The 23,566-nt window shown below is 55.3% G+C and overlaps 1 protein-coding gene across 1 annotated transcript; it reads right to left on the minus strand.

Annotated features, from left to right (window-relative positions):
* Positions 1-211: 211 nt before the first annotated feature.
* LOC122368813 (osmotic avoidance abnormal protein 3-like) lies at positions 212-23,003 on the minus strand. The gene is made up of 16 exons (XM_043343068.1): positions 22,823-23,003; positions 18,803-18,968; positions 17,952-18,041; positions 14,311-14,637; positions 13,542-13,896; positions 13,293-13,432; positions 10,933-11,173; positions 9,548-9,744; positions 8,968-9,044; positions 7,213-7,450; positions 6,513-6,774; positions 5,211-5,299; positions 4,603-4,729; positions 1,959-2,012; positions 1,673-1,705; positions 212-1,134 (listed from the first exon to the last, which is right to left on the minus strand). Exons 3-16 carry the CDS (start codon positions 18,021-18,023, stop codon positions 1,049-1,051), a joined length of 2,298 nt encoding a protein of 765 aa, XP_043199003.1. The 5' UTR covers positions 18,024-18,041; positions 18,803-18,968; positions 22,823-23,003; the 3' UTR covers positions 212-1,048.
* Between the last annotated feature and the right edge of the window lie 563 nt (positions 23,004-23,566).

Genomic DNA, 23,566 nt, shown 5'->3' on the forward strand with positions numbered 1-23,566 from the left:
TGCAACGCTGTGGTAGGCCGTTTGCCAGCCTGTTACCAAGGACTGCATCAGTGTCATCTAATAATGCGCCGTACCTTAATTTTGACTCACACTGGAAAAAGACACTATCAGGCCTCACCAGGTGGCCTCATCTCACTGTTTTACGAAGCTGTGTCTACCACAGAGTAACATCTATGATCGTTCTACTCGCGTTATCACTAATACTCCTCACTTCAGGACGCACACATTTATATTTGAACCGCAGAACGGTACATTAGGTACAGGACAATGGCATGAGACCGAGTCATAGAATAGCTGCTCTGAAATATTGCACTGGTATACAAACCGTCCCCGTCAGACGCTACGATTGTACATCACCATCGGTATCGTATTGCCGCAGATCGAGAACAACGCGCGATGGACGCACCAATTTCCCCGGCGAGACACCCGGACTCCATCAGCTAACAATAAACAGCTCCATAAAATGGCTATCGGCCGCCGCGTGTGACGACCCTATTCTGGTAGGCACTGGTAGTGGCGTGTTGGTCCACCGGTTTAATACTGCCCGCCCGCTCTACGAGTGGCTCCGTCCCGGGGGATCCCGGGTCAGTCGGATCTATCGGTGGCTATCCGCTAACTAGCTGGCTCTCCGTCTGAGAGGTCTGGCCCGACGGCCACAAGGCACTGGTATCTCTCCCTGCTTCATAAGGACGGTATCACAACGGCCGGGCGGCATCCAGGCCGGGCAGACCGCCGGCCCAGTGCGGCCAACGGCGCCCGTCGCCGCCTCCGCCCGCCTCCTGAACGTAACGGGACCGGCCGGACTGACCAGACCGGGCAGGACTGACCAGACCAGCAGGACTGACCTGACCAGCAGGACTGACCTGACCGGGCCGGACTGACCAGACCGGGCCGGACTGACCTGACCGGGCCGGACTGACCTGACCAGCAGGACTGACCAGACCGGGCCGGACTAACCTGACCAGCAGGACTGACCGGACCGGGCCGGACTGACCTGAGCCGGCCGACTGACCAGTCACGGCGCCGGCGCGGTCCCCGCCGGCGCCGGCTATAGGGCGGCCATGAAGTTCTTCTTGCCGCCGCCGCCGCCGACCGGAGCCAGACGCGCCGGCTTTCGCGCGTCCGGCTGAAAGCCTGGGGAGGTTCAGGGGCGTCAGGGGAGGCTGAAAGCCTGGGGAGGTTCAGGAGCGTCAGGGGAATATTCAGTCGTCCGGCTAAAAGCCTGAGGAGGTTCAGGGGCGTCAGGGGGGACTGAAAGCCTGGGGAGGTTCAGGGGCGTCAGGGGGACTGAAAGCCTGGGGAGGTTCAGGGGCATCAGCGAATGGCTGCCGAGGCCGGGGGGGGGGCGAACAACGTAAAAATGCAGTGTTTACCGCTACGCGGATAGTCGGGATGCCAGCTAGGCGCAACAACATCATGGACAATATCGGCATCGCATAGCTTAGACTCGTTCAATAGATGACAACTGAGATGACTGCCAGTAAAACGTTGAAAGACTATAATGACAGATATAGATATTAGATACTTGAAGATCGTTCGAATGGTCATGAACACAAATTATGAGCTGTATGCACAGCTATGCAATATGCATGGTTCCAATACATGCAATACGTAAGTGACAAGCAGCAACGCATAGTTGCAACATGCAATAAAGCGCAAAAAGTCGACATACCTCTCCCCATAGGTGCAAAGCTGTGGTTGGATCCTGCGAAGGAAATGAGAGGGAGAACATAATGTAAGGAAAAGGTTGGCGGTGTCGTTATTTTTTTTTACGTCGACACAGTCTTAGAACGTAACTTTTGATAAATGACGTACATTTTGATACGTCTTTATCAATAAAATCCGTAGATCGGAAAATAGCCCCTTATACACAACATAGGACGGTGGGGCCGGTCAGCTCCGACCCTCCGGGGCACCTCTCGCCGTTATTTATAGGGACTGGACTGGGTGCTCCTTACCTGTGGGACTGGGCGGGGCGCTCTTGGTCCAGTAGGCGGCAGGGTCCATGTAGCCTGGACAGACAGGAGGACAGGACAGCACAGGTGAGGAACAGAGAGGCACAGGTGAGACAAAGGGAGGAACGAATAACACATGGGCGAGGCGTGGGAAGTCAGCGAGTGAAACACGCACCAGAAACCGTGCGGGTGTACTGCTCGGGCGTGCTACTACACCATCCGGCTCTGTAGGAGAGCCGGATGGTGTTGATACTCAGGGACTCAGGTGGCACTCACGAGCTCGTGCGATTGTGGACGCGTGTGTGCCGCGAGTGTCAGACTTCAGGGCACTCCACTGCACACCGGAGTGGTAGTGTGTGCGGGGGCGCCGACAGACCGCGGCTGGTGGGTCTCTCACGGACGTCCGTCCAGGCCACACGGCTGAGAGAGCCACTGGCTGCCGGGACCGTGCTGACTGCTGGCGGACCATCTCAGTCCGGCGCTGAACCCGCCCTGTACGGCAGTCCGTGTGACCGTGCAGGGGTAGTGAGGTGCTGTGCCGCTGGACCCCTCCCCTCCCCTGTACCGAGGGTGGCCACGCTGGCCCACGAGCTCGGCCGGTGGCGGCGGGCGCGCCGGCCCTGTGCGGCAGTGTGTGACAGTGCAGGGGCAGTGCTGTGCCGCTGGACCCCTCCCCCGCCTGTACCGAGGGTGGTCACGCTGGCCCACGAGCTGGGTCCCTGGCCGGTGGCGGCGGGCGCGCCGGCCCTGTGCGGCAGTGTGTGACAGTGCAGGGGCAGTGCTGTGCCGCTGGACCCCCTGCCCCTGTATGTACCGAGGGTGGTCACGCTGGCCCACGAGCTGGGTCCCTGGCCGGGGGCGGCGGGCGCGCCAGCCGCGCCGCCCAGGGAGTGCAGTCCGTGGAAACTGCGGCTCAGCCCGTGACCGTAGGCCAGGCTCTGAGACAGGCCCGGGCCGGGCCGAGCTGTAACCGCGCCAGTGCGTACGTCAGGGGCCGTCAGAGGGTCCACGCGCACCGACCGACGCTGGTCGCGCCAGGGGAGACCAACAGACTGGGCGGCACCAGAGGCTCCAATATCGGAATATCCAGGCAGAGGTCAGCGCCACGACTGAATGACAGAGCTAAATGCTGCTATCGTACACAATCCGATCTGCCGTAGCTGGTATGCCATGATCAGTCACAAACTGTGACGCGAAATTGATTGTGAAGTCCTTCTACTGTACATGACGTGAGTGGCTGCGAATTGATATTTTGTGACCTCCAGTGGAACAACTATATGCCTATACAAAAATGGCAACAATACATACACGATAAATGAAAGCTACGCGTCATTAGGACATAACACAACACACAACCCGCACATCAATGAGAACTGCAATGAATGTCTCAGCCAACAACGACACATCATGCAAAACGCTATGAGAGTTCGATGTCTGGCACTAGGCTACGCTACCAAACCTTAGCACCTATTTACAAGTATGTATTTACATCGTGCAATCGGTCCATGAACACATGGCTATTATGATTGACATGTCATAAAAACGGAACATCGGGATTCAGTTGCACAACTAACACACACATTGACGCACACACACTCAGCTCGCACATTTGTACCACGGGCTCAGTCACTGTCACTGTCACTGAACAGCCTGAAGCGTCTATGAAAAACACCTGCGATGCCCAGTCATACTAGTGCCAGACGCTGCTTTACTAGACAAAAGCAAGGTGGAGCAGGCAGGGTTAACGGTCAGGCGTAGAATGTCAAAATTGTCTTAAGGCCTGGCTACACTATGCGTTTTCTGCGTGCGTTTTTTGCGTGTTTGCGTGTTTTGCGTGATATCGTGCTAGAAAAAATCGATATTACGTTTTTTTAATGTTATTTTTCATATTCAATTTTAGCTTATATAAGAATTGCATTACCTTTTATACATAACTTATGTAAAAGTTTTATTAAATAGGTATAGCTTTCTTCTAAAACGATATTACGCAAATCACGCAAACACGCAGAAAACGCATAGTGTAGCCAGGCCTTTAGTCATACCAAACCTAGCAACTGGCTCGTCAGCTTTCTAAGTCTCTGATGTAGCTGAAACGCGCCGAAATGAGGTTCCTCATTTGAATTTCTGGTCTCAAAAATGGTTATTAAAAATTGTGAGCCGCTTATCTCACCAAGCCCATGTCAGCCCTCCCCTGGACGGGACCCGACCCGCGATGTCCCATCTCCGACCGTCCCCTAGTCTGACGGCCCGTCGGTCCGCCCTGACTCACCCTGTCCCTGTGGCCGCCTGTCATCTCGGTCCCCTGTGACGGCCGGCCGGTCCGCCCGACTCACCCTGTCCCTGTGGCCGCCTGTCATCTCGGTCTCGGCCCGTCGGTCCGCCCTGACTCACCCCGTCTCTGTTTAGCCGCCTGTCATCTCGGTCCCCTGTGACGGCCCGTCGGTCCGCCCTGACTCACCCTGTGGCCGCCTGTCATCTCGGTCCCCTGTGACGGCCCGCCGGTCCGCCCTGACTCACCCTGTCCCTGTGGCCGCCTGTCATCTCGGTCCCCTCAGAAGGCCCGACGGCCCGCCCTGACTCACCCTGTCCCTGTGGCCGCCTGTCATCTCGGTACCCTGTGACGGCCCGCCGGTCCGCCCTGACTCACCCTGTCCCTGTTTGGCAGCCTGCTCGGCCGCCAGCTGCGTCTTGAACAGGATCTCCGCCTGGCGCGTGTTGGTCGGGTGTTTGAAGTAGGAGCCGGCGATATTCTCCTCGGCGCCGCGCTCCAGACGCTGTCGGCCGGCGCGCAGCGGTCATAGGTCAAGGGGGTCACGGGGGTCAGTCAGGGTCAGGGACGGTGCTAAATACAGGTAATACGGCATATGGGAAAACGAGGATAACTGACGCTCAGATGGAAACGTTACCACTGGCTAGTGCGAAAACGATAAATAAGCACGTTACTGCGCTACTGACTCCAACATCAGCTTCTGTCGCAGGCTGTCACTTGTCAGGTTTTACCAAAAACGTCTTAAAGGTACACCCTGTGATTGTTAAAGATCTTGCAGGAGAATATAAGCGAGTCTGATAATTGAAACAGCAACACAATACTCCTAAACACGCAGTGACTGACAATTGTTCCCCTGTCCCACACCCGCAGCCCGAGGCCCACGGTCCCAGCCGGTGCTAGGTGGCACCACATCCCGGCCCGGGCGGGCGGGCGGCGGCGGCGGCCCCTGGCGACCAGACCAGCCCACCAGAGGACTGGATGCGTACATTGGAGATGCGCGTCTCCTCCTGGGCCCAGTCCGTGCCGCCGGGACCCTTGTACTTGGTGCTGGTGGTCGGCGCGCCGAAACCCAGCACTGCAACAGCAGAGCGAATGTGCGAGGTGCAGCTGTGAGACAGGTGGCCAGAAAACGTGCCGCAAACACGCACACAACACATCGGCAGCCGGGAACACATGGGGTAACCAGAAACAAAACCAACGAAATATGGCAGGCAGTAGCAGGTCCACACCAAACAACACGTCAGGCAGCGATCCGATTGCCGGTCAACACAAATGTGCAGTTTTCACTGAAATGCACACTGGTAAACACTGACACTCCCATGCAAACAATTTAATCAGTTAAAATCATGAGCGTAGCAGACCCACACAAAACCATACCAAACAGAGCTGCTGATGCAGAGCTGCACAATGCAAACACCCACACCAGCTGACGGCTGTGCAGAGCAGGCAGATCAGCTCTCCATGCGCGGTGCCTGTGAACCGGGCCCACCCCACCCCACGGTCCCGTGCAGCCCACGCGGCACTGCGGCAGGCGGCCGGGGCGGCGGCACCTTGAGGAACTTGTCCTCGCCGGCCGGCTCGCCCCAGGCGTCGGTGAGCCGGGCGGGGGCCGTGAGCGCCGGAGGACGCGTCCCCTCCTCCCCGTCCTCCTCCTGCGCCTGCTCCTGCTGCTCCTGCTGCTCCTCCTGTCGGCGGGACACGGCCACGGCGCCGCCCACGGCCACTGCGCGGCGTCCACAGCGGGGTGTGACACAGGGCGTAATACACGGCACCCACGGCACATACGGCAGTCCGCACAGGGCGTAACACACAGCACACACGGCGACAGACACCGGGCCGTGATACACAGTACATACGGCGGTTCACACAGACGTGATACACAACACATACGGCGGTCCGCAAAGGGCGTGATACAGGACGTGATACACAGCACATACGGCGGTTCACACAGACGTGATACACAATGCGGTACGCATAGCAGGGGACCAGACACGTACGGTGGAGACCGCACTCGCTGTACCACACGGTTGATCTGCTATTCCAACACATCGTCACAATTCACATAATTGTCGACTTACCTAGTGAATAGGTTTGACGCGACGCATAGAACTGAGATGTAGCATTGTAAACGTTCCCCTCCTTTCAGGTATGAGGCCGGTTCTCCAACATGTATGCACCAACACCCACATCCAGCCCGGACCACCAGTAATCTGAGCCCTCTGGACCCGCCCCGTCTCCCCTCCCTCAGCTGACCGGGCTGTGTACGAACTGTGTGACTGGTTACGTACCGGGCGGCGGCAGCTTGGTCTTCTGCAGCTGCAGCTCGGGCAGCCGCCACTTCTGCTCCACCTCGTCCCAGATGGCCTGCTTCTTGATGGCCTCCAGGTCGGAGTAGTTGCAGTCCTTGCGGATGGTGGGCTGCACGCGCGCCAGCAGCTGCTCCAGCAGGCGCATGCCCTGCTCCTGGCGCCGGATCGTCTCCAGGTAGTCGTCTCGCTCCACAGCGAACTCGCGCTGGATGTCGCGGATCTCCTGCTCCTGGGCCTTCAGCTGACGGACCGGGAGCAGCGTCAGACACCGAGTACTGAGGCGCGGGAGGGCTGACACACGGCGGACGCCATCCACCGCCGCAGTGAGCTGACGACTCTTTACTGAAAATACGAGACTAATCCCAAACCCAGCAGAGCAGCTATAGAGCCCATGACACCGTTACTCCCTAAGAGCGCCACATATCTAAGGACTAAGATGTCATACTATGCGCACATTATCAAAATTACATAATAATCATACCCCAGCAATGCCTCCGATCATTGAAAAGAATCCCTCCCTTCCACCACGTCCCCGGCTGCAGTTTGGGGCGCTGACGGCCTGTTACGAACACCGCTCGGATACTGCGCCGCAGTGCCGTCGTGCCCGGCGGTACAGCCTAACTCCCTCCCACACCAGCGCGCCGCCCGGCCCTCCGCCCAGCCCGCAGCGCGCACTCACCCGGCTCTTCATCTTCTTGGCGAGGTCTGTGCGCGCGCGCAGCGTCGACTGCACGTCGTCGTACGCCTTGACGAGTATCTCGTCATCGTCCTCGTCCTCGGCGGCGCTGCGTCCGAGCGCGGCGGCGATCTCCTTCCTGCGCCGCTGCACCTCCTCGTTCTGTTTGCGGCGCTTCATGACCGCCTGCTGGTCGTTGGCCGACTCTCCGCCCACGATCTGCTGCTGCAGCACGCGCAGTCTGCAGCGGACGCGGGGGTGCGGGAATACAGGGTGTGAGTGCTGGGTAAGGTGTGTTACGCTACTCCTTGCCGGTGTTAAACGTAGTCCAATGTCAAACGATTAGTTTGTTGTTATGGCACAGAAGCACTGAGCTCAGATAATCCTGCTGTAACGACGGGCCGGTAACGACACAGAGGAACACATCAAACAGCCAGCATAGTTAACCCGCGCCGGGCCGGGGGGGGGGTGTTTGAACACCCCCCTTGCGGTTTTTCGCAGATATCTCAAAAACGGCGGCGCGGAGCGCCGCCGTTTTTGGCACACCTGTTTTTGCATTTTTTCCGCACATGTTGTGAAAATTTCAGACCCAGGTCACCTTAGGTCAGGTCACCAGGTCACGCCAAGTGACCTCACCTCAGAAAAAATAAGAATGCTCGTCATAGCTACACCGACTGAGCGATTGCCTTGAAACTTTCAGCGATTGATTAGAGCAACAATATCTATAAAATGTATATCTCGGAATTTTGATATCGGTGACCTAAGGTCAGGTCAATTTTGCGGCCTCTCCATTATAAGTCAATGGGAGAAAATTGAACAGCGCCTGTTTTGCACGAACGCTATTCTAGACACTCTCAAACATCGAGATGTAGGTAAAATAGACACACTGAACCAGAAAATGGGAACTGTGACCCCTCGTTATGTCCCCGAGGTCATCTCAGGTCACGAACAGAATCTAACAGTTTTTCGATGATAACTTCTGATAGAGGCGTGCTAGAGCGCTGAAAACGCCTTAGATGTGTTCGGCTCGACGTTGCGGATCGACTGATATGCAACATGACCTTTTCCGGTCAGGTCATGACCTTGACCTGAGGTCAAATTTTCCAGTTGACCTTTCAAGGTCAACTTATAGTTCATTCGACGCGTCTTGACGAGAGGAACACGATGCTGGCAAAAGTAATGTCATAGCTCTTTTGAGTCAAAAGTTATTGCCGAAAAAACGTTTTTCGTAAAAACGGCTATTTTTGGAGTTTTTGCCCTCTGGAGGCTAAACCGTTGACCTGAGGTCAAATCTGAGAACATTACCCAGAAAGGTCTGTGAAAGGGCTATCGAATGCGCTTTTTTGCGGCGCTGTAGCTCTATCGGTTCCCGAGATAGCCGTTGGCAGTTTCCAAAATGTTGAAATAGTCAACATTTTACCTTTGGTGACCTCTGGTGACCTGACCTTTGACCTGACCCAAAAAATGACCTAAGTGTTTTCGTCCTTATTTTTGACGTTCTTTCGATTGCCGCTTACCGCGTGTCGCTACGTGGCCCAGGAGCCGAGTTAGAAGGGGGGGTGTTCAAACACCCCCCCGCGGCCCGGCGCGGAATTTCAGGGCACCGGCCCGGCGCGGGTTAACAATACACCTATCATTATGTCAATAATAGTTTTATGAGGCCTGTATGCAACTGTAGGCCTGCTATGTAATTATCTATTTGACCATGTGATAATGCTAGTGCGACGGCATTGTTCAGCTGCAGTGTGCGGCACTGACTTTTCGTAGACCTCTGGGTCGACGTTTTGCGGTATGGCGCCGCCGGACATCATGGCTTTCTGAGCCTCCAGCTCCTCCTGAGAACACAACAGTGAGAGGCCGGAGTGATAGGACACCAGACGGCACACCGCAGGGCAGGGGTCAGAGGATAGAACACGGCGGGGCCGAGGTGAGGAAGCAGCACACTGGAGTGGGGTGAGCCGTCAGCTGTGTCCAGTCACCAGCGTCAGACCGGCTGCTCAGACCGGCGCCTCAGGTGCGTACAGACACAGCGAGTGTGCAGGTGATATACAGCAGCTCAGGGCTACCTCATCGCTAGGGCACTCAGGGGCCGAGATCAGCATATGGAGTCTGAGGGGGTCACCATATGTAGGTACACAGTCGATAGCTGAAACATATCTATCATCTTCCGCCACTATTTCACTGCTACACTATACTTGCGTTAGTTCCTTTCCTTTCACACGAATGATGATCACAAGTTACTCCCACCATCCATATAAAAAATAGAGGGTAACGGTGAAATAGCAGCCTCCCTCCCCTGGCGCTCATCCCAGCGGCCCGCAGCGGGGCGGTGACTGACCCTCATTTTGCGCTCCCGCTCCTCGAACTCGGCCCGTATTTTGGCGGCCTGTTTTTCCACTTCGGCCGGGTCGGGCGGTCCGCTGCCGCCGCCGGCCTTCTGCTGCTTCTCCAGCTCCTTTTTCATCTTCTTCATCTCCTGATCGTACTCGGCCTTGAGCTTCTCCCGCTCGCGCTGGATCGCCTCCTCGTCCACAACTGGAACAGCGGGGGTCGGGTTAGACAGCGCGACTCTGGCCACAGCTGAGTAACGCTGGAACAGCGGCGGTGGGGGGCAGTGGGTCAAACAGTGCGACTCTGGCCACACAGCTGAGTAGCAGTACACCACTGGAGCAGCGGGGGCCGCGTCAGACAGTACGGCGAAGACAGTACACTGCTACCCACAGCTGAGTAGCAGGTACCGCTGAATACAGCTGATCGGAGACCGTTGGGTACATAACTGAACTACCGCTGATGAGATAGCTCACACAAGGTCAAACAAAAAATGGCAGTGGTTCGCATTGCCTGACTATGAAGTCAGCGAAAAATAATCAGGCAAAGTTCGTTCGAGGTCTGCTGATTGAAAGCCATGCATCAAGCACACGCCGAAAAAAGGCCAGCTTCAACACCGTCACTCGGAAAAGGTGCCAAACATGAACAATGGGCATTGGGCACGTACCCAAAATATTCATCAATCTTGAGAACCCCAAGAAAAACATCTCAACAAACGACAATCCTGTTTCGTGAATGAGTGTTAGGTTATGTAAAGAAAATAAGATAAACAGCCAAACCTTTGCAAAACAAGAACAAAAAGCTGAACCATTCCTGTTTCACAATCACTTACACGGGTCTGAGGTAAGATCACCTGCATGGACACACGACCGGGGTGATCAGTTCTCTTCCATTGCCACATAGCGCAGGGACATTGGACGTGCGTGGTAATTGTGTCATGTGTGCACGGGTGTATGTCAAAGTGTGTGAGAGAGGGCGGGTTGGCTGCTGTTTGGCACCCGCCACACAGCGGCACTGTCCCGGCACCAGTGAGGCACGCACTGACGACAAACACCGGTGATTTGAGCCGACACCAGCAGTGGCAACCCATCAGACCAGCACTTGACGAGCTAGCGGTCGACGCAGCCCGGCTGCATCGCGGTCAGCTCCACAAGTGCAGAAATGGTGTCTTTTAGATCCAGTGCATCGAATTGTTTTTGTTTTTTGTTTTTTTGTTCAATGACGTTAGTTTTGCTGCTGCTCTTTTTAACAATGCATATATTACGCAAACTAATAAAACCAGCCACGACGAGTAACAGTCTGCACGCCAATACACCACGCCGACTATGCAGTCACAGTACCACCACGCCACAGGCCCACGACACCAGTCTGCCGGCAGCCGGCCAGGCCACTCACCTTTCTCGAGTTTGACCTGGGCGGGCCCGCCGGCCGACTCCAGCTGCTCCTTGAGCTTCTTGATCTCCTCGGCGTACTCCCTGAGCAGGGTGTCCTTGGGGTCCTCGTTGATCTTGGGCTTGTTCTTGATCTGTTTGGCGCGGTTGGCGTAGCGCAGGGTGCTGACCGTCTCGTCGTAGTTGTTGTCGGCCGGCGACAGACAGGCTACCATCATCGTCTTGGTGTTGCCTCCCAGAGAGTCCTGTGAACCGGGCAACCGGGCTAACACGGGACAATCGGTATCCGCTCACCGCGGAACGCCTCCATCACCGGACTCGGAAACGGTATTAGCTGACCACGGAATGCTAGTATAACCGACATCGGCAACAACTATAGTGCCATAAAGCAATTGAAAAGGCACACGGATAATAAACTATCCAGCGTTTTAGCACGGGCACACCATTGTACAGTCTGTCTTAAAAGTACCGCGCAAAGTGGCGGTGGATCCATCAAGCCTGACCGATGAAGGACTGCCAAATTTGAGTCACCGAAGCAATGGACATCCTCGTCCGTTCCCCAGCTCCATTGGTTCGGTGACTTTCAAATTATAGCAGGCCCTTCCTCGGTCAGGCTTGATGGATCCACCGTCACTTTGCGCGGTACTTTTAAGACAGACTGTACACAATAGGCTGATAGAATAGACGTCTGCTTCACATTAATCCTATTGTCTTTTCACGCACCAGCCAATACCGGCCATCGGTCGGCAGCGTCAGGGCAGCCAGGAATAATAAGCAGATTCAGACGGCAAACCCCTTTCATCCGTTTAGAATTAGAGGTGGTCGGCGACGACATGATAAATGGATCGCCTCTAGCATTCAGCACCAAATCGGCCTCCTACCCCGCAGCCTGACGTGATATCGCCAGGAGCTAGCTGCTGGGGCCGTGCAGCCGGCGAATAGCTGGGGACTGTGGCGCTGCATTGTGAATAAGTAACTACACCTGTTACTGCCCCACTCTGTACCGGCTGCGGCCGGGCGGGGATGCGGGCCACACTGCGGGCCGGGCGAGGGCGCCGCGTTTCACCGCTGGGCGGAATGAGGACAGGACGGTGCCGAGTGCCGACTGACCCAGTTACGGGGAACGACGCGTGTTGGAACTTGGAAGGCTGTGCCACCGGCGGTCTGCGCTATAACCGACTGCAGAGGGGCGACAGATTCCCACACCGTGACGTGGCTCACGGCCATATCGAGCTCAGGACGGTGTCGGTACCGCGCAGGACATGACTGATACGAACGTAATACAATGCCCCGATCACGGGGCAGTAATTACTATGTTATACATGAGTTTGCGTAAACCTTAGCACGAGGTAACTCGGCAATCACACACAGCTGCTGCACTCTGACTTGAACGTGAATTCAAACAGGTCGTGGCACAAACCTGACCTTGACGATGCCATTTTCCAATCACATGTCCAAAACGGACCATAAAACAAGTGTCGCATGACCTTTTATAAGCCCTAAAATTCCATTCACCATTTGTAACTTAGGCTGACCGAGCTTTCATGACCTGAAACATGCCCAGCACAAGCTCTTGGGTCAAAATATGTTTACAGTGATGGTCGAACTAAAACGAATTATAGGTTCCTTTCGATAGTTCTTTTCAGGGCTATCCAACGCCGTTTGAATTTATCCAACGCCGTAATCGAACCAGTACTTTCTTAGATAGGAGGGGGTCTACAGAGACCCCCAGTCGCTCGCGTTATGGAATATACCCGTCATGCGCGGGCTAATCAAGCAATAACATCAGTGCGTGCGAAAACGCATCACTTCTTACCGTCTGCCAAACTGGCCATAAATTTCAGCTGTGCGGCTTCTTGGACGCTGCACACTTCATTAGACAGTGGACACGATAATGTCAATAATTTAGCGTCCATCCTCACATTAGCCGCTGCACCATGCAATTGCACACTGCACAAAGGAACGCTCATTACCCATGATCTATAATAAGGCTGCCAACAACATGTTCAATAAAGACTCAGCGTATGAAGTCAGAAGGGCAAGTCAGATGGGAAGCCTAACACTGCAGAGTTCCGAATGGCAGGCACTGGACGCATAAGACTGCAGTTTGCGATCACACCTAAGAGCAGCACGTGCAAGCAACCAAGCGGTTACAAACACACGAATACATGCTATAAAATGCTTCGTAGCTGACGTCTCGGTACGTTTTGTATCTGTAGCTCAGTGTTTTACCTGCAGCAGTCGGGTCAGTTCGGACTTCGGAGTCCCGGAACGTTTTGAATCTGTGGCTCAGTGTTTTACCTGCAGCATCGGGTGAGTTTGGAGTCCCGGTAAGATATGTGAGTCTGTAGCCCAGTGTTTTACCTGCAGTAGTCGGGTTAGTTTGGAGTCTCGGTAGGGGATGTGTTTGCTCTTGCCGTCGACCAGGGCCGAGATGACGTTTCCCAGCGCGGACAGCGACAGGTTGATTTTGGTGGCCTCCTTCAGACGATCGCCGGTGGCACCTGCCGGAGACGCGGCCGACATCCACCGTTATCACAGCACCCAACCAGTATAAACTCACATCACTACCAAACATGTGAAAACGCCTCGGCCCCAGCGGCCTGCACGCACCCGTTTTTCCCTGTCGCTCGGAGCCGGCCAAGTCGACCAGGTTCAGTTTGCCGGCGCGGATGTTGTCCTTGGCGCCCGGCTTTTTGGCCGGCGTGATCATCTCGATGAAGATGGTGAAGATGGAGTGCGAGCGCGACGAGTCCTTGTTCATCAGCGTCTCGCCGACGGATCGGTTGTTCCAGCCCTTGGCCATGAGCGCCTCGCACTCCTTGGTGTTGGCCACCGGGTGTTTGGTCAGGTCCTGCACGTAGACGCCCTTCTCCGGGTGCTCCTTCAACTCGATCTTCTTCTTGGAGTCGACGCCCAGCAGGTCGCGGATCTCCTCGTTGTAGATCTCCAGGTAGGATCCGTGCACCTGCCGGAAAAGACGTGTCGGCGTCGGATACATACAGCAAGGGTGCCGTCGGTGCCGCAGACATGGGTAACAAATGCTGCTGGATTGTATATGTCACGGTCAAGGCATTCCATAACAACAGTGATCAATTTATTCTGAGGGCAATGTAAAAAAAGGTTTTCATTCAACATTCCGAGTGCATGGCCACATCGACTTAAGTGCGACAATGGCAAACAGCTGTGAATCATACAGCAGAAGATAGCAGTATCTTTCCGTCTTTTAATTCAATTACCGTAAGTATCTACGATTGGAGCCCCTCCCCCTCCATGTAGCCAGTCAGGCACGCCAAATCCCCCGCCTCCTCTACCCCCGTCACCGAGGAGCACGGCCGAGCGGTCGACCCGGCCCGGTCACCCCGGGCCTGTACGTACTCACCAGAAACTTGGACTCATCCGAAGTGGAGGTCACGTCGAATATGTGCTCGAACGCACGCGGGATTAGGCCGACCTGCGTGGGCGGGTCCTTGATGCCCTGCATGGAGAACGACTTGCCGCAGCCGGTCTGTCCGTAGGCGAAGATGGTGCCGTTGTAGCCCTCGAGGGTGCCCTCGACCAGCGGGTAGGCCATGTCCTTGTAGATGTTCTCGGTGATGGAGTCCATGTAGTAGACGCCGTCGAAGGTGAAGGACTTTGGCGGCGCGTTCTTGTCGGCCGGGTTGACGATGGAGACCTGCATCACGCTCGGCTCCATGAACACCACCACCTGAGCACGGACAGCAGGGGGGAGGGGGAGGGGGGGGGGGGGTCAGGGGACAGTACAACTGTCAGTAGCCGGGTTGACGATGGAGACCTGCATCACGCTCGGCTCCATGAACACCACCACCTGAGCACGGACAGCAGGGGGGAGGGGAAGGGGGGTCAGGGGACAGTACAACTGTCAGTAGTCGGGTTGACGATGGAGACCTGCATCACGCTCGGCTCCATAAACACCACCACCTGAGCACGGACAGCAGGGGGGAGGGGGAGGGGGGTCAGGGGGACTGACGGTGGCGGGGGGGGGGGGGTCAGTGGGACTGACGGCAGCAGGGGGGGGGGGGTCAGTGGGACTGACGGCAGCAGGGGGAGGAGGGTCAGTGGGACTGACGGCAGCAGGGGAGGGGGGTCAGCGGGACTGACGGTGGCGGGGGGGGGGGGGGGGGGTCAGTGGGACTGACGGACGGCAGCAGGGGGGGGGGGTGAAAAGGTGACAATCAACCGACCGAGGGAGAACAACGCAATACAGAAAACTATTTAGTTACCGCTACTGTCAAAGCAGGGAGGGGCTGCTGTCAGAGGAGGGCATGATAAAGTCAACTCTATTTTCTCTCGTCATTAACTGCATGGCCGGATACGACAAATCCACCCACCGACTTTATCTGGCTTGTAACGTGGCCATTGGGCAGACTGTGGCACTGATCGGTGCAAGCCAATCCCGTCGAAAGCGGCAAAAATACCAAAGTCAGACTGGCCAAAGCCGGGTTCTGGACTTTATCTGGAGATAATCATCTCTCTCCGCCGATCTAGTGAGGACGACAAAGTGAGCGATCCTGTACAACTCTCCGCAGGTAGTGTCGGGCCCCCGCCGGTAGTAACAATGTCACGTCCATCCACACCAATGGTGCCAGCCAGGCGTTCCCCCGAGCCACCGTCCGCCGTCCCTGAATAATGGATACGATACACCAGCGTTGACTTCAGTAGCCGTGCTGGAGCCCGTGACAGTGCCGCCAGGGGCCGTTCCATGCAAAAGCAGCACTTCATAAATGTCCAACTGAAACATGGTTCACTCAGCACGACCGTAACATACAGTCCAAAAGGATCCGTCCAATTGTCTTTCGGAGTCAACTAAATAACACATGACTTCAGGAGCGTTACGTAACCGTATAGTCCTGCGCGCTGGTCAATGGCGGATATTCGCGTGTACCTTGCTTTGAGTAATGGCCACATGGTGCGAGGACTAGCCAGGAAACATGTCGAAGCGATGAGCAAGGCAGAGCACACCCTCGGCCAGGGTCGGATGGTAGCGGGGACCGGGCCGGGCCCCAGAAGCCATGTGTGTCGGCTCAGCCACCGGTCACTGTGGGACCGGGCCGGGCCCCAGAAGCCCTGTGTGTCGGCTCAGCCACCGGTCACTGTGGGATCGGGTCGGGCCCCAGAAGCCCTGTGTGTCGGCTCAGCCACCGGTCACTGTGGGACCGGGCCGGGCCCCAGAATCCCTGTGTGTTGGCTCAGCCACCGGTCACTGTGGGACCGGGCCGGGCCCCAGAAGCCCTGTGTGTCGGCTCAGCCACCGGTCACTGTGGGACCGGGCCGGGCCCCAGAAGCCCTGTGTGTCGGCTCAGCCACCGGTCACTGTGGGACCGGGCCGGGCCCCAGAAGCCCTGTGTGTCGGCTCAGCCACCAGCCATCGCTGGGGTTACCCAGTCGCCGCCCCTCCCCTCCCTCCACCGCGTGCGTGGTCCACAGGCGGCTCACAAACCGGGCCGGGGCCTCGGTGGCCGTAGCCTTTCAGCTGCTTCAATGGCACACACTCCGCGCCAATCGATGAGCGAAGTCCGGTCCCCGGCGGCCTCACACAGTGGGCAGCGGAGTGCGACCACCGGCTAACGGCCCCGGGCCCGCAGCCCAGGCAGGACAACAGGTGACGGGCGCAGGGCAACCGATACTATCGCCCCGGTCAGGATATAGCCTATATGGAGGCAAATTGGAATCGTCCTAATTGCAGGAAATCCCATATCCAGAGTAGTCGCGCGATTTCGCCTGAACAGCAGTTGGTCCAAGTGTGTTTCAGGCGGCCTGCATCAAAGCTGTCCTCCAAACGTGAGCGTGCCACGTATCAAAGAAGTAGCACATTTCAGCACGCACCACAGGGCACCCGACTTCATTGCAGTGCGCACATACATACAAATGATTCGGCGGGCCCAGGGGCGACATTACACATCGATTCGTCGGCGGTCGGCGCTGCAAAGGTCACAGGCCGGCCGTGGGACTGCCGGCCGGCCCGGCCCGGCCCGGCCCGGTCGGACTGGCAGGCCGGGCGCAGTGCACCGGTACACACTCACACACACACACACACACACACGACTGTTTACGGTCGATCGGAGCGGGCGCTGACCGGTCGATGGTGACCACCAATAGCACAGCGCGCCGCGGCCGCCGTGACATTGCCCCGGCCGGCAACCGCCCGGCCCACTGAGGTATTACCCCCGGCCGGCGACCGCCCAGAGGACTGTGACATTACCCCGCCCTGTGCAGTGACATAACCCCCGGCCGGCAACCGCCCGGCCCACTGAGGTATTACCCCCGGCCGGCAACCGCCCGACCCACTGAGGCATTACCCCCGGCCGGCGACCGTCCAGAAGACTGTGACATTACCCCGCCCTGTGCACTGACATAACCCCCGGCCGGCAACCGCCCGGCCCACTGAGGCATTACCCCCGGCCGGCGACCGTCCAGAAGACTGTGACATTACCCCGCCCTGTGCACTGACATAACCCCCGGCCGGTAACCGCCCGGCCCACTGAGGCATTACCCCCGGCCGGCGACCGCCCAGAGGACTGTGATATTACCCCCTACCCCCCCCCCCCCCCAGCCGCCGTGACATTGCCACGGCCCAACGACCGCCCAGTCATTGAGGCAGTATCCCCGCCGGCGCCTATTGTGACATTACCCCACCCGGCCTATTGTGAAATTATCCCACCCGGCGACCCCCAGCGCACTGTGACATTACTCTCTCCCCACCCCCACCGCGGCATTACTCCGGCCCGGTCTATTGTAACATTGCCCCACCCGGCGACCACTCTACCCACCGCAACATTACCCCCGCCCCGCCCGGCTTATTGTAGGTACATTGCCCCACTCGGCGAGAGCCCTGCGGCTGACTGGGCTGGCCGTCCCGACGTGCACGCTGGATCACCGCCGCTGTCACCACTACCACCTGAGGAGCACGAGTCGGCGGCAAATACCGGAGGCGCTATAACCCGGCGCCTGTCCCGGACGGGTCAGCAGTGTGTCACCCGTGACTGGGGCGATTCCACTCACCTCACAGTTGAGACCCTTCTCTCGACTGTTCATGGGCCGACATCGGACCAGCACCTTGACGGATTCGGCCATAGTGCGGTCTCCCTCAGCCTGTGAACACAGCACCGGTCGGTGGCAGTCAGTAGAGACACTGCATAGATGGCACACTGCTCACATGTCCCGCCCCTATGCCTATACAGTATACATTGGCGGCTCCCTACGGAGCAGCGCCCGGCGTATCGCCGCGGGTGGCCACGATATCACTGCACAACTGCACAGGACGCAGCAGTCAGCACAGTCAGTGAGACAGTGCGCCCGACGGCGGCCGGCGATACATCCCAGATTCTATCACCGAAAGGTAGAGCGATCCCTACTTGGGAAACAGGCAAACGTGTGCCTATCGAAGGGCAACCTACATGAAACACGAGCACACATTCAAATCATTAACGTTAGCAACAAAGGCGTGCCACCGGCTAGATAACCACCGCCACGAAAATAAAGGTAAGGTTGCTGAGAGAAACCAGCATGTTAAATTGTCAATGTTCTACCAGTGGCGGCGGAACACCTTCAACTAAGGGGGGGGGGGACACTGCCAACTTTTGGTCCCATTCTTTCCATGCAACGCCCATAGGGCGAAAGTTAAAATGTCAAAATCAAAGGGGGGCACGGTGCCCCGGTGCCCTCCCCGTTCGCCACCTATGTGTTCTACATCTTCTGCTCTTAGCAAAGTGCTAAAATGTCTGTGACATATAAGTGCATGTATGCTAAAATGTCCTTTAGGAAGCCATGGCTCCGACCCCGCCCGTTCCCGTAGTTCTGCCAGTAACAGCGAATCTGAGGTGGCCGTGGGCATTGGGCAATGACAGTCTTACCTTCAAAAGTTAGGGTTGCCTTCTCGCAGATTCTGAACCTAAGCTGAATTCAAAAAGGGTGAAGAAAACAAAGCAGTAAAACATTTCAAAACTTCTGTGTTTCATGTTCCTGAGCCAGGGGTTCACATTTCTGCAATAAGGGAAGGTCGCCGAGGTTTGTCCACATCTGAAAAAGAAGAAACGATCAGTTATAGCAAACAATCAGATAAGGTAAGCACAAGACGCGCTCCCTGATTCGAACACACACTCGGTGTCTTTGTCGTGTTGATTCCATCCTGGAATGTCCAGAGGTAACTGCCACTCTTCCGTCCCGAACTGAGCAAGTAGGTACACAGCGCTGTACTGATATGTACTGCTGGCTGGTGACAGAGCCCGGGTTCGAGTCACTCCGACACCGACTGCTGGCTGGTGACAGAGCCCGGGTTCGAGTCACTCCGACACCGACTGCTGGCTTGTGACAGAGCCCAGGTTCGATTCGCTCCGACACCGACTGCTGGCTGGTGGCAGAGCCCGGGTTCGAGTCACTCCGACACCGACTGCTGGCTGGTGGCAGAGCCCGGGTTCGAGTCACTCCGACACCGACTGCTGGCTGGTGACAGAGCCCGGGTTCGAGTCACTCCGACACCGACTGCTGGCTGGTCACAGAGCCCGGGTTCGAGTCACTCCGACACCGACTGCTGGCTGGTGACAGAGGGCTCGAGTCACTCCGACACCGACTGCTGGCTGGTGACAGAGCCCGGGTTCGAGTCACTCCGACACCGACTGCTGGCTGGTGACAGAGCCTGGGTTCAAGTCACTCCGACCCCGACTGCTGGCTGGTGACAGAGCCCGGGTTCGAGTCACTCCGACACCGACTGCTGGATGGTGGCAGAGCCCGGGTTCAAGTCACTCCGACACCGACTGCTGGCTGGTGACAGAGCCCGGGTTCGAGTCACTCCGACCCCGGCCCCGGTCAGCTCAAGTGCCCCATGGTATGTACGGCTTCAGCTGTTGGTACCTAAATACCTTCGCCAAAAATGGTCGCAGAACCAGGATTTTGGCAGCATCGTGTTCGCCACGCTCCGGCGCGTCGAATGGCATACATATTATTGAGTGAGATTAACTTGGTGTTGACCTAGGTTAAAGGTCAGGCCAGAGCCACTCAGGCCAAAGTTTGTCGAAGGATGTCATATCGCACATCATTCGATTCGGCAGGTCTTCCAAAGTACAATGGCGGCTTTCCCGACTCCTAGCTAAATTTGATCGGGAGTTATTGACGAAATATCTCCTAACCAGGGATTGGTGTTTGTAGTTTGGTCACCACCTAAAGGGTCATTATGTTACCCTACGAGCATGTAAATATTCCTTGCTGCTTAAAAAGTTAAAAGTACCTACCATGATGAACCCACTGCACGTTTATGACCACGACCGATTCACCGGTGTTGCTACTTACTTATGTCGAACGTTCGATGCACTTCAGGTAGATGGCGGTAAGTCGGGTGCATCGCATCACCATTATCAGCAGCTACTTGGCATATCCGTTGAGGTTTGACCAGGTGGGCAACATCGGGATTCTGAGACAATTGGTTACGCAATCGGCAGTACCGTTAACAATAGATAATAGTCATGACAAATGTGCTTAGCCTATAAGTAAAACCATAGTAACGATAGGTCCAGTAGTGAAGCTATTGAAAATTTTTGTCCCGTAGCTCAGTTGGTAGAGCATTGGACTCCCGGTAGTGAGAGCGCGGGTTCGAAACGCTACGGCGCTCGATATTTGAGACTCCTGACGGGAATGGTCTGCGATTGGTGAGAGCAGCCGCAGCCAGTTGAAGTCAGTTGAGTGGGACAGGCCGTGTCCGGCTTTGAAGGGCACGTTAACCCGCGAGTTGCTGGGGGGGGGGGGGTTAAACGCCCCCACTTTTTTCGCCGGGCCATAGCATAAAAACGGCGCGCCGCAGGCGCGCCAAATTTTGGGTACCTGTAGGGAATCGATTGAAGTTTATTGTGACAAAGTTTAAAAAAAATCGGTCAGAAAATTTTTGAGATATCGAGGTTTTAGTGACGTCATGATTTCTGAGTTTTCGACCAAAAACGGCATATGTTCAAAAAATCATATAAAATCACAGAATAGACATACAGACATGCCGTAAACGCCATTAGACTGCCAATACCATGGTCAATCAAATGGCTATCTTCGATTATTGATTAGCGTTCCGCATTTTCCATAATCTTGAACTGAATCTTGGCAATTTTTCGTGACTAGTTCACGACCATGATACATGAATTTCTTAAATTGAACTTTTTGAGCCAAACACGTACACATATGATAAAATGAATGTCACCATCGTGTTCTACGCCCCAAATTACCTATAAAACATGTGTCACAGGCTGCGAATATCAGTTTTGATTTTCGGGGATATGTGCCTACCCGGTTGATCTGACCTTGACCCTGACCTATGCTTGACTGACCCCTACATGGAGCTGACACTCTTGTAGGCCTTATAAGATGGATTGTGCACCGTTTTGACAGAGTTTATGGCGAGAGGCGCCCATTGCGAAGTCCTGAAGTCCATGCTACTGAAAGCCCGATTTCAGGTGTTTGACCTGACCTTGACCCGACCTGTGACCTCAAAATTCAACTTTAAAGTACTCATCTGAAGCGTCTCGTCGCGCTCTTTCGTTTGCCGCCTCGTGCGTTTCGCTGCGCCTATTGGTTCTCGAGTTATCGGCTGGGGGCGTTTAACGCCCCCCCCCCCCAGCAAACGGTGGGTGGCGAAATACCCCAGCAACTGCCGGGTTAACTTTGGCATCTAAATTTTCCCGTTACCCGGAATTGCGCGATCGGACGGTAGGGGTCGGGGTCTGCGCAACAAGCTCTGCTTAGCGTGGGCTCCGGCTACGTCAATCCGTCCATTCAAACATTCGAGCTAAATTTATTTTAAAAAAAAAATCAACTATGTTCAGCTGCAGGTAGGGTCCTTTTCGAGCATCTTAAATTGTGCGTTTTTCTGTATTTCGTATCTTACGCCATATTTTTTTTCAAAACGAAATTTTTCGAAATTTTCAAAAAAAGGTTATTCAGAGTTCAATTCACTGTTCACACTGTTCAATTCCACATCAGCCTAAGCAAAAATGACGAAAAAATACCAAACGGTTTTCATTTTACAGCGATTTTACTAAACCACTACCTTACTGTCTCAGCTACCCGATGATGTGCTTTGGTTTGGGATCCGGCCGACCTTTATACTCGAGAACCGCTGAGCAACTTTATTTTCGACATAACCCGGAAATGAGCTAGAGGGAAAGTAAGGTTACATGCTGGCAAGACAATTGGTGTCGTTTTTAGCGGTCTAGCTCTACTGGGTGGGCCACAAACTGTTGTGCAAATTTTGATCACGTGAGCTTTGCTGACCTCTGCAGGTCAAACCGCTGGGGTTGCCACCGAATGGCTAGGGCTGTGGTTTGTGTACGTCTCGGCCTGCAAGTTTCAGTTTGATCTGAGGTTTCCCGAATCTGGGCCGAATCCTGGCTGAATCTGAATATGAGCTGTCTTGTTGGACATTTCTTGCGGTGCCGCTGAATAATTGCAGTTTTACCATACCTATGTTATATGTAGGTACCTACCGGTTTTTGTGACGAGGTTAACTGAGCCGAAACGAATGGGACTTGAAATTTTCAGGACATGCGTCAAAATAATGCCGCATACGGTGATCAAAACTTGGCGGATCTATGCGATGCCATATCAAAGTGATTTGCAAAAACTTACGTACTTAACCAGAACCTATTCCCCTGGCATTGGCGATGGTCAAGTTTAAAAATGCGAAATTAAGATTACATTCGATAAGATTTTTAGTAATGCTGAGTGCCGCAAAGAACATGTGACGCTTCTTGACATCACAACACCAGCTAAAGCTTTGCAATATAAGATGAAAAAAATGAGCAAAGCTAAATTGAGATTTGTCAGAACAGAGCGAGAGTAGAGACCCCACAGAATGCTGCTATAAAATACAGGCGACTATAAAGTAATACTTTACTTACCGAGTTTGGAGCGCAGTGAAGATTTCCTCGTACTTCTTGGTCACATGAAATAATTCCAGCGAAAATATTCTAAAGTTAACAAATAATTTTGATGGGCAGGTAGCGCCCGCGGAACCCAACCCCAGCGATTTCCGAGAGAACTGCCGCCAGCTGCTAGCACATGGGCAACAAACCAGCAGGTGGTTGCTATGGATAGTGCTGCCACCTGTGCCCGAGATCGACACTACACCTTCGCCAATGCACCTCCAGGCTGCGGAGCTGCAGTCACAGAATCGCCCGTTTGGTGTTTTGCCAGCAGCGAACGTAACTCTGAGGACGAATCGGGTTATTTCAATGCAATGCTGAGATTACAATACATACTTCCAGAGATGATAGGCAGACCAAACACCTGGCCGGAAAGTTTCATCTCGCATAATAACGTCAGTATCAGTGTCTGTGTCCGCGCCCTGCTGGGGGGGGGGGGGGGGGCCCTGTCTAACTTCCGAACCGACGGTCGTAGAAAGACGGGGAAAACGGAAATCGAAAGCTCTCAACAAGGCGCATCTTAAGAGCCCAATTTTTTTTGCTTAAGTAGGTCAGAGGTCAGGTCAAGGTCAGGTCAAGGCCCAGGGGTACAAAATGCAAGGTTCTACAGTATCGGCCTTGCACCGTAGTTGCCGAAGAATGGACTGAGACTGATTGCCCAAAACGTGTTCTTAGACTACCAAGACAATATTCGTTGCATACAATGTCATTCAAAGGTCA

Source organism: Amphibalanus amphitrite, unplaced genomic scaffold, assembly GCF_019059575.1.
Source record: "Amphibalanus amphitrite isolate SeventyFive unplaced genomic scaffold, NRLGWU_Aamphi_draft 000978F_arrow, whole genome shotgun sequence".
NCBI lineage: Eukaryota > Metazoa > Arthropoda > Thecostraca > Balanomorpha > Balanidae > Amphibalanus > Amphibalanus amphitrite.